The sequence below is a fragment of the Nuphar pumila genome, chromosome 9, assembly GCF_984573655.1.
Source record: "Nuphar pumila chromosome 9, dmNupPumi1.hap1.1, whole genome shotgun sequence".
Taxonomy (NCBI): domain Eukaryota; kingdom Viridiplantae; phylum Streptophyta; class Magnoliopsida; order Nymphaeales; family Nymphaeaceae; genus Nuphar; species Nuphar pumila.
Genome location: NC_143257.1, coordinates 127,257,745 through 127,271,056, shown reverse-complemented (window position 1 = coordinate 127,271,056; position 13,312 = coordinate 127,257,745). Strand labels below are relative to the sequence as shown.

At 37.6% G+C, this 13,312-nt stretch overlaps 1 protein-coding gene across 1 annotated transcript; it reads right to left on the bottom strand.

The window, feature by feature from the left end:
• Positions 1 to 4,307: 4,307 nt before the first annotated feature.
• On the bottom strand, positions 4,308 to 8,876 carry LOC149829384 (myosin-binding protein (Protein of unknown function, DUF593)). The gene is made up of 4 exons (XM_090017361.1): positions 8,611 to 8,876; positions 6,121 to 7,778; positions 4,967 to 5,013; positions 4,308 to 4,884 (listed from the first exon to the last, which is right to left on the bottom strand). Exons 2-4 carry the CDS (start codon positions 7,702 to 7,704, stop codon positions 4,782 to 4,784), a joined length of 1,734 nt encoding a protein of 577 aa, XP_089873487.1. The 5' UTR covers positions 7,705 to 7,778; positions 8,611 to 8,876; the 3' UTR covers positions 4,308 to 4,781.
• Positions 8,877 to 13,312: the final 4,436 nt, after the last annotated feature.

Genomic DNA, 13,312 nt, shown 5'->3' with positions numbered 1-13,312 from the left:
ATTAAAGAGAAAAAAAAAAGAGCCAATCAGATCAAATTTTGATCCGTATCCAAATTAGATCCGACCTAATATAGTGATTCAAATATGATCAGAATCCAAGAATAGTCCAGTTAGGCAGATCTGAATCCGTGACAGTGAGAACCTTTGTAAAAACCCATACCCAAAATAACATTCGGATTCAAATCCGGTATCCTATCATACCCGATCAGTTTGTATTGTTCCCCTAGTTGATGAAATGGTCACCGAGTTAAGGGCTGCCTCCGTGCCAAGTGACTCTATAGTGACGGGGCAATTTTTCGATTTCTATAAAACTTTTATTCCCTCTCACTTTTATTGAGAAAGGACACTCAAAGGATAAACAGCTTTACACATAATAAAAATACATAATATAAAATTAAACATATGCAATAAACTAAAAATGGACATCTTTCAGGATTTTACGAATAAAAAGGTATGTATCTCAATGATATTTCAATAAAAATGAAGATGTTATGATTTGTTAATCGTATAATTTGTATTGATATATTTTAAACATTAAAAATTGAAACTGTTGAAAAATGATGCCATTTTTTTTTGTTTTAGTTTTTGAAATTATCATGATATTGTCACCAGGTCTCAAGTTGGAGAGAATTAAGAAGTTTTTTTTTTTTTGTTAGGAATGAAGTAATAAGGTATTTGAAGCACGTAAGTGGCTACACACGTGCTATGTCACAAAGATACGTTGACATGAGGACATGTGATGCGAGATCAACTCGCAAGTTCCAAATTTTGGGGGAAATAGGACACAATTTTTTTTCTTTCAAAAAAAAAAAAAGGACAATTTTTGAATTTTAAATCAATAAAAAACTATTTTTTTTATTTTAAATATTAAAAATAATTTTTTATCAAAATAATATTAAATATATTACAATTGTATCTATACATGCCATTTCTGTGTCGGTGTGTCTACTCGTGTCACCAGGGACACACCCAAAAAATGGCGTGTCCTTCTTACATAGCACGGGTGTCCTTGGTTCTTTTATGAGGTGTTTGACTGCCTTAGATTTGAAAGATCCATGGACACGCAGATCAAGGCACAAACCCCACACCTTGATCTGACTCTCTTTCAAACAAGAGATCTCAAGTCCAAAGAATTTGAAATTTTCATTTATCTTAAAAAGTCCCCAAATTTGTAGATTTCTATTTCAACAGGAAGGGTTGGACTCAATGTTGTCAGTATCGGTATGGGCCCTGAATCGTACCCATTCTCAAGTGAATCGTTCTGTATCGGGTCCAAAAATCATAACGTGACACATGTTAAAACCTTTAAAATAAATTTTAAAAATATTTTTTGGCATTTTTTTTACATTTATTAAAAAAATAGCCGATTCAAGCTCGATACACACCGATACTGTTAACATTGGTTGGACTAGAGATCCACGATATTATATCTACAGATCTCTGGTCTGAGATCCGAAAGATTCAAACGCATCCTTTGATTTTTGTCTCAAAAAAAACCTAATCGTGGTTTTGTGTGAGAACGGAACGGGAGACCTAAACGGCTTTGTCTGCCCTACTTATCATGCTTCATTCCATGTCAATGTCAAAATTTTAAGCACACTTTTTTTTTTATATTTAACAGAGTGTTGACTTCGCCTGCAGTAGTCGCTGTCCTGGCAGTGTAAGAGATTTACATTTTCTCTATTATGGTTTTGTTTGGAAACTGGGAGTTGAGGGAAGTTAAAGCATTTAGAAAAGCGGCAGCTGGGTTCTAGAGTTGCAGTTACCAAATCCAGGATTTGGTGCAAACTGCAAAGAGAAACGGTCTCAATTCCTTCCCCACATGCATAAACTCCCATCCCAGCTGGTAGTTTCCAAACGTCAACTTATAAGGGCTGGGAAATAAACCCAGTGGCTCATGTTCAGCTCGTAAGAGCTTGCTCAAACTTGTAAAATGAGCCTAGTAAGTGGTCTCATTCGACGACCCCCACCCCCATAAACTCTTCTTCTTCTTCTTCTTCTTCTTCTTGAATTTCACACTGCACATTTTCACGTGTGTCGGTAAAGCTGTTTTATATAGATTGCTTCATATGACAGAAAGCTATGGGTATGCTTTATAAATATCAGCAAGTGCATAAGATTTTGACCTGGTAGGATCAAGAACCATGTCCTAAATATCAACGATATTTTGAAAATATCAACTTTTTAATTTGATATTTTAGGTGGCTTATATAATACACAAAATAACATGATATTATATATATATATATATATAATATCACAATTGTATGCAATTTTAACTCATTATTAATGCAATAGGTGGTTTTTGCAATATTTTTACATTATTACTATATGAACTATATATTTTCAAGATTTTTTCAACTTGATTTTTTAAAATAACACTAGTTGCTGAGATTTTCCTGAGAAAGAGATTTGTGACTATGGTCAAGAGTTATATAATATTGTTTCATCTAGGCAAAGAGGGTGGGCCTGAAGCAGGGACGCTCCAAGAAGACATCAGCAATAACACCATCATCACCACGATATTTCACTCTGAATATTTTCATGCACCTTGATGGTGCGTTTGATTCACTGGACAACAGGGAACTGTGAGTTGCAACCCTCGCACCATTTTTCAAATGTAAAGGGGCAGAAGCAAAGCAGTCCCAGCCAAGACCGCTGGTCTGTCCCCGCTCGGGCGCCCAGCAATTCAAAAGCACCCTCAAATCAATGACAACAATTAGGCATAAGCATATTTAGTTCTCCTAAGTCACACCCCTACCAACTGATTCAAGAAAAAGTTCTGTATATCTATAGCTAAAGAAATTCAGAAAACAAAGCATCTATCAAGCATCATGCCCACGGGAAAAAACTTCATATTCGCACCATGATAAGCAAAATCTGTGTGTTAATGCAAAGCCAAGTATCGAATTAGATATAGAACCCTAGAAAGTGATGTTAAAAAACTCAACAGCCTGAGTCCAGACTCAGGCAACTAACCCTGAATGTGATCGGCTTTTAAACCTAGCCAACTCTTTAACTTGGGTAAGTGATCCAAGTCATAACTAAACTTGCTAATGGGGCCGTTCGCAAAACCTGCAGACCATATGTTTGGCCTGTCAATGACTGATTTAGGCAACTCATCTCAGTTACATGGATCCTAATTGCGTTTTGCACCAACTTCACTACATCATGCGTCAAAGTAGAGGGAGTGACAACTACAGAATCACCAATTTGTCATTCCAACAGCTACATCTATTATCTCTTCAAAGATGTCATGGAACAATATATTGCATGAACTTGTAAATTGTAAAAAATATTGGCAAATAAAGCATCTATCAAGCATCATCGTTAGGGAAAACATTATCACATGTACAAGTGAATCTTTGCAATATCACAAACATATCTATTGAATTCTCTGTCTCCAAAACCAAGTGAAGAACTTTTCAGAACACCCTATGACTCAACAACCTGACCCCAAGACTCAAGTAACACGATCTGAACTTGTTCTTTCCAAGTCAGGCTTAAGTCATTAACTTGTGTAGATCATGCAGAGCCATTTGTCCTCCAGCCCCACAGTTGTATGCTTGTGCCTCGGGTGATTTAGTAACTACAATGTGTATGGTTGCTGTTATAATTTTCTCACCATCATCCATAACGAGATGCTGCTCAAAATTTCTGTTGAAAATGGTATCCTCGCTCTGTCATTCAACGGAGTAGTTTACACAGGCTACACAGAAAACCGACGTCAATAAATCAACTATAGCTCTATCTCCCTCTTCCAGCCACAATCCGTTCTTGGCTCTGCATTTCTATCACCCTCCCTAACCCCCTGCGCACTCCCCTCTCAAAAAACAAAGAAAAATGAATAGAATAGCTCTCTCAATTTAGCCGTGGTGTTCCCTCAATTATCTTCAGGTTTCTGAACAAGGCGAAGACTGGTTTGCCTCAATCTGTATTATGTGAATCAGATTTCCATAAATAGTAATCACATTGGGTCAATCCAGCACATACAAGACAAAACCAGATGGATGCTTTGAGTTCTTAACCATCGAAGATAAATTAATGACAAAAAAGAAACTTTAACACATAATAGCATTATAGAACATCAATCAAGTCAGATGATTAACATGCATGGCCTAACCAACGCTTTTCCTGTCTTCTAGAGGCTACAAATATAGCACATGGTTGGGTTCACCAATATTATCCTAAAAAAAGGTAAAAAAATTAAAACATACATAAAAAAGATGCATGTATACATTGTATCAATTCTTTCAAAATGTGGATTCATGTTCGCTAGCATAGTCATGAAAAATTAAAATAAAAGATACGGAAATAGCAACTGCTTACTAGAAATCAGTCTACACAAGTTGGTGAAACCCCTACAATCAAAGATGATTTACACATTCTTTTCATAGAAACTGTTCACCCCTAAGCACTGCTTCACTGGAATCATGTGAACAAGCTTGAAAGGCTGAATACACATGAAGAAAACATGAATTCATACATTTGAGAAATTTCTCCAGACTGTCAGAAGGAAAATATACAAATGACATTTTCAAATGTACATAATCTTCTTATTTTCATTATCACCATGAAAAAATCATTAACCCTCACAAAAGATGCAAAGCCAGGATGCTAAAACAATCAAATCAGAACTGTAGCTTTGTGTTTGAACGTCAACCCTTGACCAACTGTAACTTTTGAACGTATAACCTTTCACCAACCATAACTTTTGAACGTATAACCTTTCACCAACCATAACGCGTCATCAGAATTTCAAAACAACATGAAGTATTCCTTTATGCTTTTGCTCTTGTGATGCATCTCCAGCGTCTAAACTGTGGGGACCTATCTAAAAGTAACAGGAGACCTGCATTGTCTCCCATTGGACCAAATGGGTATCTGAAAAGAGAAGGAAACATTGTAACCACCTGGTAGCATATGAGTTTCAATAAAGTAAATAAACCAATGAATCATTACTTACTTGGTTTTCCGTGATTTCTTTCTACGAAAAATAAATGACACAATACACTGAAAATCAAAAGGCAGAATAAAAGAAAGAGTAAGCACGCTATCAAAAAGTCCTAGAAGGCATAATATTCAATATTTTTTTTCTGGAAAGGCAAGCTGGGGTTAGGCAGACCCCCACCAGTTATTGTTCAATCGTACCACTGGGGTTTTTGAAACTGCAACGTCCCACCACAGGGAGACGTGCACTAACAGCTCCTACCAACCACACGGAGCCCCCGTTGGTATAATATTCAATATCTATAAGCATAAAACCATAAACAGAAGTGAAAAGAAAAACAACAATTTTCAGAGCTCCAATTGTGTCACACATACTCGAACATGAATCAAAGGTTGTTGCAAGGACAAAAAAGGATAACAGTTTCTTCTTCTTTTTTAATAGAAAGGAAAAAAATAGAAAGGGAGGAAGAAAAAAGAAGCTAATTAAAACTTCATAAAAATACAGCTACACAATTCCAGGTGTTTCAAACACAAACCAAAATAATGAAAGGAAATGCACGCAATGGCAGTAGTGATACACCAGCATAATAACCAGGATGATGGTGTAAAGTAACGTGCAGGACCTGGCAAAACTAAAAACCAAAAGAATGAACTTCAATGGTTTAACAAGCCGCTCCAGATCTTAGCATATTCCTTGTTTTTTATAGAAGAAGCAGGAGGATTAAGCCCCCCTGATATTATCATATTCTGGAAGGTAAGATTGGGTAATCACTCTAACTGATCTACCCCAAAACAGGTACCAAGATGCACATGTAAATATGCAGGTCCTTTGAACTTTATAGTCCACATGTTGAGGCTAGAAATTAAGATCCCAAAATGTGATACATTTACTTCCATACAAAACATGTAGATGTCAACTGTCAGTATATTTTCCAACTCCATGTACTTGAACACTAACCCAAGAGGAGAACTGGAGAAAGTCATCAGAGGTAAAGAGGTGGCATTAGACAAATCAAATGTTTGAAACAATTGAGAAAGGGAAAAAAATGTATTCCACAAAAAAACAATTGCAGTGATGATGAGCGAAAAAAAAAAGTTGAATAATGCATATCTTCAGCAAACTATCAATGGAGATGAAATAAATTAAAAAATAAAAACTAATAAAGTTACCTTCAACACAGACATAAATGAAAATTTTCCAGTTGAGGATGGCTTCTTCACTATCTTCTTTTCCGGTGTTAGCTCTTTACATAGCTGCTGAGCTATCTCTTTTAGCAATATTAGTTGAGCTTTATCTGTCTGCATGGACATAATTGCTTGCCTCATTGACTCCCTGTCGGCCTCAAGTGCCTGAAGCCTCAAATACAGCTTTTTAACATCCCCATCTCCCATATCGATCCTGTTCAATGAACCTCTAGGGGTGGCTATATATTCATCAGGTTTCCCAAACCGGGCTTTAGAACCAAAAGCACCATCATCAGGTCGCAGAGTCCGAAAGCTCCCATCAGCCATGTAACAAATAGTATTCTCAGCCTTGTTTCTTTGCGGAAGTGGTTCCCCCACCCAACTTCCATTTTCATCCACAAACGTTTGCCTAGAACCAGGTGCACCATGAATAGAATCAATAGTATATATTCTATCACTAGTATCATCAGCAAAATCAGATGCATTACCCCAATTCCTATAATACTTATAGTCCTCAGAATACTCCTCAGCCCTTTTTGAGTTCCCACCTGGACCTGATATAGAAATGTTTTCCACAATACATTCTTGGCGTGCTTCCTTGATCAAACAGGAATAGGTGCTGGTGCTATCTGCAGAGAAGGTTCTAGCATGTCTTGATCTTCGAGGAGAAGGACTGAATGCTCCTTTCTCACGAAGATTCTTTCCATTATTGCATTTGTCATCCAATTGCTCCAGTTGGTAAATCCTGTACTCCAGATTCTGAAGTTGCTCCCGGTTACAAGGAGTTTCACCTGAAGCATATTTCTCGAGGTCTGATGGATCATCATATTCTTGATACTCTTGAATCCCATTCAAGCTGCATCTTAAAGGAGGATACTCAAAGGGATTAGGTTTCTGCCCACGGCCTGAAGGAGTATCCTCTGAATACATATACCTATTTGATTCTTCGGGTTCTTGCCAATCTGTATTTTCCCACTTCTCCCCCATACTCGTAGTTCGATTATACCGACCTCTGAAAGAACCTTCACTCAACTTAACATCCTCAAAATCAAATTGATCAAACCCAAAACTCATCAACCTATGCTTGCAAGCCTGTACCTCACAATTTAGTGACTGTATGATCTGCTCTTTCTTATACAACAATTCCTCCATGGCCAACAGCTCCTGCTGATCATGAGCCATTTTCTCTTCTGCAATCCGCTTAAACTGCCGTGCTTCCATCTGAATCTCAGCCTTCTCTCTCTGCAGGCGCAAGATCATCGACATGGCCTCATTTGCAGCAGTAGATGATGCATTCCTTTCTTCTTCCAACTCAACGTAAAGTTCCTGAATTGATTGCTGCTGGCTGTTAACCGTTTCTCTCAAAGCCATGCACTCATTCTCTATCTCAACCCGAGCAACTGAAAAAAAACCAGGATCATCCATCAAATCTCCTCTACGACCTGGCAATTCCTCTATCTGTTCAACCTTCCTCTTTACAGAGCGATGCCATTCACTGCTACCAACAGAATAACTACAACTGCAACTACCACATTTTGTCAAGGAGTCTGTAGGAGTTTCTAAATCCATGCCCTAGAATGAATTTTGTTGTTCCTATATCTCAGCGATCAAACATCGACCAGCCGCTGTTCAGTTAAAATGTACTGAAACAAAAAAGAGAAAAACAAAAGAGTCATCAATTTCAGGTCAGTCACATCAAATTCAAATAGCAACTTCATCTGAATTCCACTAAAAGGAGAAAAAAAATAGTTTTAAAGGATCGCTAATAAGACCATTTATATTTAAAAATCCGTTTTAAAGGATCGCTAATAAAACCATTTATATTGCCTTGCGTACTTTTGAACCATTCATAATGGACTCGTGTCCACATTGAAAAGATATTCTGATAAATCCAGAGGGAATTTCGATTCCATTAGTAATGAGGAATGAACTTCTATAAGAATTTTCATTACGCCTTTCGGAACAAAACCTTCAAACTGTCCCCACTGAATTTCCGACGAATTTCAATGCAAAAACTTCACTTATGGACTCAAAGAACAAAAAGAAAAAGAAAGCGAGAAGATGAAACTTTTTTGGAAACCCTAAATATTTCCCTCCTCCTTGTCGACTGCAAACTCATTTACGCCTCAATGGTATCGATCTTCTGCACTATTTTCTATAAAAATGACCTAAAAAAATCACAACCAATAAAACATGAAAAAGCCACAAAAATTACACTTTTATGCACATTTTTTACGGCAATCCTAGCTCAAAACGTTCAAATTCAAACCCAACGCATAGAACGACTTGAAAACCTAAATGGCTTCATGAACTCCACACAAAAAACGTAAAATTTCACGTAAAAAACACGGTCTGGTTCCGATATCCGAAATTTCTAGCTCAAAGTTTTCAAATTCGATCTCGGAAGAAACAGAATCTCTGGCACCTCAAAAAATCCCCTCTGATTGGAAATTCCAGACAACCGAAAACGCGTACCTGATCGGAAAGTCGAATAAACGGAATCCTCCTCACTTCGCGCCGTTCCCGCCAAAACCGACGGGAAACGGCTCATCAACGGGCGCCTCCGCCTCCTCCTCAGGCTGCGATGAATCGGAAATTAGAAGGGAGTGAAAATTCCGGCCTCTGCTTGGATTTCCGGGAATATGATTCCGGCGGAAATTGAGTCGGGAAATCTCTTTGCAAGCCTTCCGAGGACCTGGGAGGAAAACGTTAAGCCGGGAACTCTACAGAGGCAAAACAAATTTTTTGAGGAAAAAAAAACAATGATCCGAGTTTCGCTGGTCAATTTGTCGATTTAGTTTCTTTTTTTTTATTTCTCCTTTTAGTCTTCCAAATTTTTTAACGACCACTCACTATCTAAAACATTACGAAAAGTTTCCCATATATGGTTTTAATTCGAGATTACATCCACACGCCTCCCATAACTTCCACCTATGGCTGGCATTGTGTCGCAATGATATGGTAATATAAAATTATCACTTGTTTTTCAAGCATTCACTATATTAATACGATAATAACACATTTTCAATCTTTTTATATGTTTACATTTTTCTTTATAATTTATCTATTTTTATGTTCTAACTTTGATATCTAATGTTTTCAAATTTTATATGTGAATATTTTAACCAAAATTTTCTTAATAAAAAAAAAACAAATTTGGTCAATTTAGAAAGAGATTTTCCTAGCTAAGTTTTTTTTTATGAGCAGAGCACATCACATCGGTTGGCATCGAACATCATATCGGACCTTGACTGGACCTAAGTGATCTAACTCTATGTCAAAACTTCAAACAATGCAATAGTTGTGCCCAAGTTCACATTGAGATCTAGTCGTGTCTTGTTTAGACAAGTTCCTCTTTATGTTCAACTTCAAATTGCATATAATTTCACTTGTTTTCTTGTGCAATAAAGTTTTGCATTACGCAAGTCAAAATATAGATCCTGGGATTTGGTGATCAACAAGCTCAGTCCAGCTAGTAGTTGAATCCAACGGATCGAGCACGGTGCATTCGGGTAAGCTCGAGTCCAGCTCCTAGGACACATCGTACGAATGCGAGCATCACTATATTCAATTATCTAAGCAAAAGTGTTAAACAAGGTCATTTAATTATTTGTGTCATGATATCATTTTGATTGTCTAAATTGATATTGGAAATTAAGGTGATAGATGTAGGAAAAAGATGAAGAAGGGATACAAGTAACGCACACGCTATGGCTGTGAAAAGCAAAACAGAAATAAAAAGGTGTCCTCAAGAAATTTCTAAAATATTGAGGGGTAAAAGAAAATTTATTTTATATAATACCGATAATTATTTAGAAATTGGGACGTTTTTATTTTTATGTTTTAGTTTTTTCTGTTTATTAGGAGGGATCCGCGAGGCGGTTTGAGTGGGAAGTTGAAGGTGTTTGTGTTCGTTGGCGGTGTGTGTGACCCAAAGTAATGCTGGCACGCTTTATTTAACCTCTTCTTCGTGTGGGTCCCACTTGGATGCAAACCGCAAACAACCAAACGAGTGAGGGCTTTTTCTCTTTTGCTTTTTATAGATCAGCGGCAGAGAAATTTAAATTTGCCCTACTAATTAATCAAAATACCTCTCCTTTATATACGGCCAAACGTAACGTACGTGTCTCCATAAACATGCTGACACGTGCAGCATTATTCTTAATATAATTCATAGTTTCTATCATGTCTCGATATAACGTTATTTTTTATTGACCGAAATTTTAAAAACCTACGTCGCCTACTCGTCTCATCCTATTTTTCAAAAAAAAAAAATTACCAATTCACGTCATAAACTCGTGTCGTGCATGAGGTCGTATCTTTGTGACATAAGAGAGTGCACGGTTCAAAACTCTTGAATGATTAAAACACCCTTACTAAACCTTTTAAAATAGGCTTCATAAGACCAAAGACCGAATGGTAACAAACAAGGTATGATAAATTCAATCCAAACAAGTTAAGCTTAAAAGAGTAATTTATGTGGATTAGTTGGTTTTTCTTTTTTATGTTTACGCTGAGAAACCACCCGAGGATCGAAGACCTAGCTGTGCTGGCTTTTCCTGCCATACTTAGGGTCGCTGTCCTGACCGTGGATTTAACCCCTTGCCCCCAGGAAGCCAATTAAACTACATCGCTTGCAAACAGAAGATTTGGACCACATTACTCTTTGATGATCTACACTACAAATGTGATTTTTTTTTTCGGTTATTTATTTAGTGATGCACATATATTAGATGAGGAATTTCTTATGTCTTTAAAAAACTGTAAAAATCAATGGGCTACATTTCAACAAGAACTTAATGAAAAAAAAAAATCTGATCCAGTGCATGTTTTGTAGTTAATAAATGATGATAAACACACATTTACAAAATTGGATAATTAAAGGGGGAAAAATTCTGCAGAAGCGGTTCATACCAAGAACATACTCAAACTAAAGAGGATAGACAAATTACATGTTATATATATATATATATATATATGTGTGTGTGTGTGTGTGTGTGTGTGAACATATTAGACCTTTTTTGGTTCTGCCCCGTTAGGCCCTCTTTTCTCGACCTGCACCGTTAGGCCCCATAGTTTGAACTGTTTTATGATAGATCTGAAATGTTAGATGTGTTTAGCATGCTCGATTTAGTGAAAATTGACTCTTAGATCATGTTTTTTTGACCGAAAAATGATGCCTTCATGATCATTGATTTTGGATTACCAGAAAAAACTGTATACATATTAGATTCTGGTGATCCAAAAGTCAGTTTCCACTAAACAAAACCTACAAATCACATCTAAGATGTTAGATGTGAGAAAAAAATACAAAAAGACTGCTTTTTAAAGGAGCCTAACAGGGCAGAACAAGATCATTACTCTCTCTCTCTCTCTCTCTCTCTCTCTCTCTCTATATATATATATATATATATATATATATATATATATACATATATATATATATATATACTTTTGGGTGATTAACAAATCATTATCCATCCTGACTTTATCTCGATTCCTGCATTCATCCTCCCCTTTGGCACCGTAGATCTTTCATACACATTGCAGTCATATGATTCAAAACTTATTTCTGTTAGATAATTCATGTTGATTATCTCTTATAGTTTGTTTAAGCATCCAGTCATTTGATTGAACGGTTCATCTATGGCGACCATCTCAAATTATGCGAGCTTCTTGTTAATTGATACTTCCAAAGTTATCAGCCTAATTAAGATGTGGTTCACCTACTTAAAAGCATATCACTTTTTGTAAAGTGTCGGATTGAGAGCTTAAATCTCTTTTTAGACAAATGCAGAGTTATGTAAACCCAAACAGGATTTACATGGAAAGCTGCCAAACTAGGGCAATCTTTAACAATTGTCCAAGAAAAGTTGAACAAAATAATTGAAATAGCCCAAAACTAACGATTCTGTGCAAAAAAAACCACCTAGATGTCTCTATTATCTATAGGCGAAGGATCTCATTCCTACTTATTTTAGATAAATACAAAAGCCCATGGTGATGATGAGAGAGAGAGTAGGGAAACGAACCGAGTGCCGCATGACTCAGCTACAATAACCAAAAATCGGGTCCAGCTTTCATCTGGGTCCAAACCAAACCCACTCGGTTGACACCCCTAGTGGTGAAGAACCCGTCTTGTGCTCCCTTGAACTCAAGCAGCTCCACATGTTTGCCCATCCCCTCGTGCCTCTAAGCATACTTCACGCCTCGGTGCCAAAGGAGGTCGCACCCACCCACCACCACGAGCATCGGATCCAGCAAAATCGGACTGAGGTCCACACTCCGGGATGTCCCTGGTCGCTCCACGTGGCAGAGAGAGCCTCCAGTCCTAACCGGTCCGCTACTCGCTGCCGAAGAATGGCATCAAGAGGACAAACCCATGCACAAACGCCGGAGAGAGGTCCCTGCCAGCCAGTTCGTCAGAGAGAAGTGTGGACAGACCTCAGGGAATGCTTCTCTCAAAGCTTGGCTCCTAGGATCTTCCTTATTTGAAGATCCATTAGCCGACTCCAACAAGAATCCATGTGATCAATTGCAGCCTACTTCACTAAGATTAAAGGGTACTGGGATAAACTTGCTTCATATTCTTCCATTCCCACTTGCACTTGTTGTGCTATGAAAACCTTAGGCCAACAACAACAAAGAGAAAATATAATGCAATTTCTGATGGGCCTTAATGACTTACAATTACATTACGGTAAGTGGTCAAATCATTCTTATGGATCCTCTTTCATCTATTGTTAAAGTTTACTCTCTAATTTAGCAAGAAGAGCAACACCGTAAGGCTCGTCACAACTCATCCACACAGTCTGATCATCAACAGTGCAATCTTACTCCGGTCCAGATCTGAGAAAAAACAAGTCTCTTCGCCAGAACAGACCCTCTTGGCTCTTATTGTCACATGACAAGACATGCAAAAGAGAAATGCTGTAAATTGCATGGTTATCCTCCTGGTCATAGACACCACAATGTTGCTGCAAATGCTGCTGCTCGAGTCGAACCAATACCATATAAAACAAGTGGTGATAGTCAGTCCAGGTGTTTAAGTTCCCAAGTTCACAATGGAAGAATACCATCAACTGCAATCGCAGCTAAGTCTCCCATAGCCAACTTTGCAGGTCTGTCAACTTCCTCTCAATCCTCGTACACAATGCCCTGGATTGTGGATTCAGGC

Coding starts and splice junctions, on each gene's coding strand:
- LOC149829384 (XM_090017361.1), bottom strand. CDS start 7,704: ATGGATTTAGAAACTCCTACAGACTCCTTGACAAAATGTGGTAGTTGC. Junction 5,014..6,120: donor CATTTATGTCTGTGTTGAAG/GTAACTTTATTA, acceptor TTTGATTTTCAG/TGTATTGTGTCATTTATTTT. Junction 4,885..4,966: donor AAGAAATCACGGAAAACCAA/GTAAGTAATGAT, acceptor TTCTCTTTTCAG/ATACCCATTTGGTCCAATGG.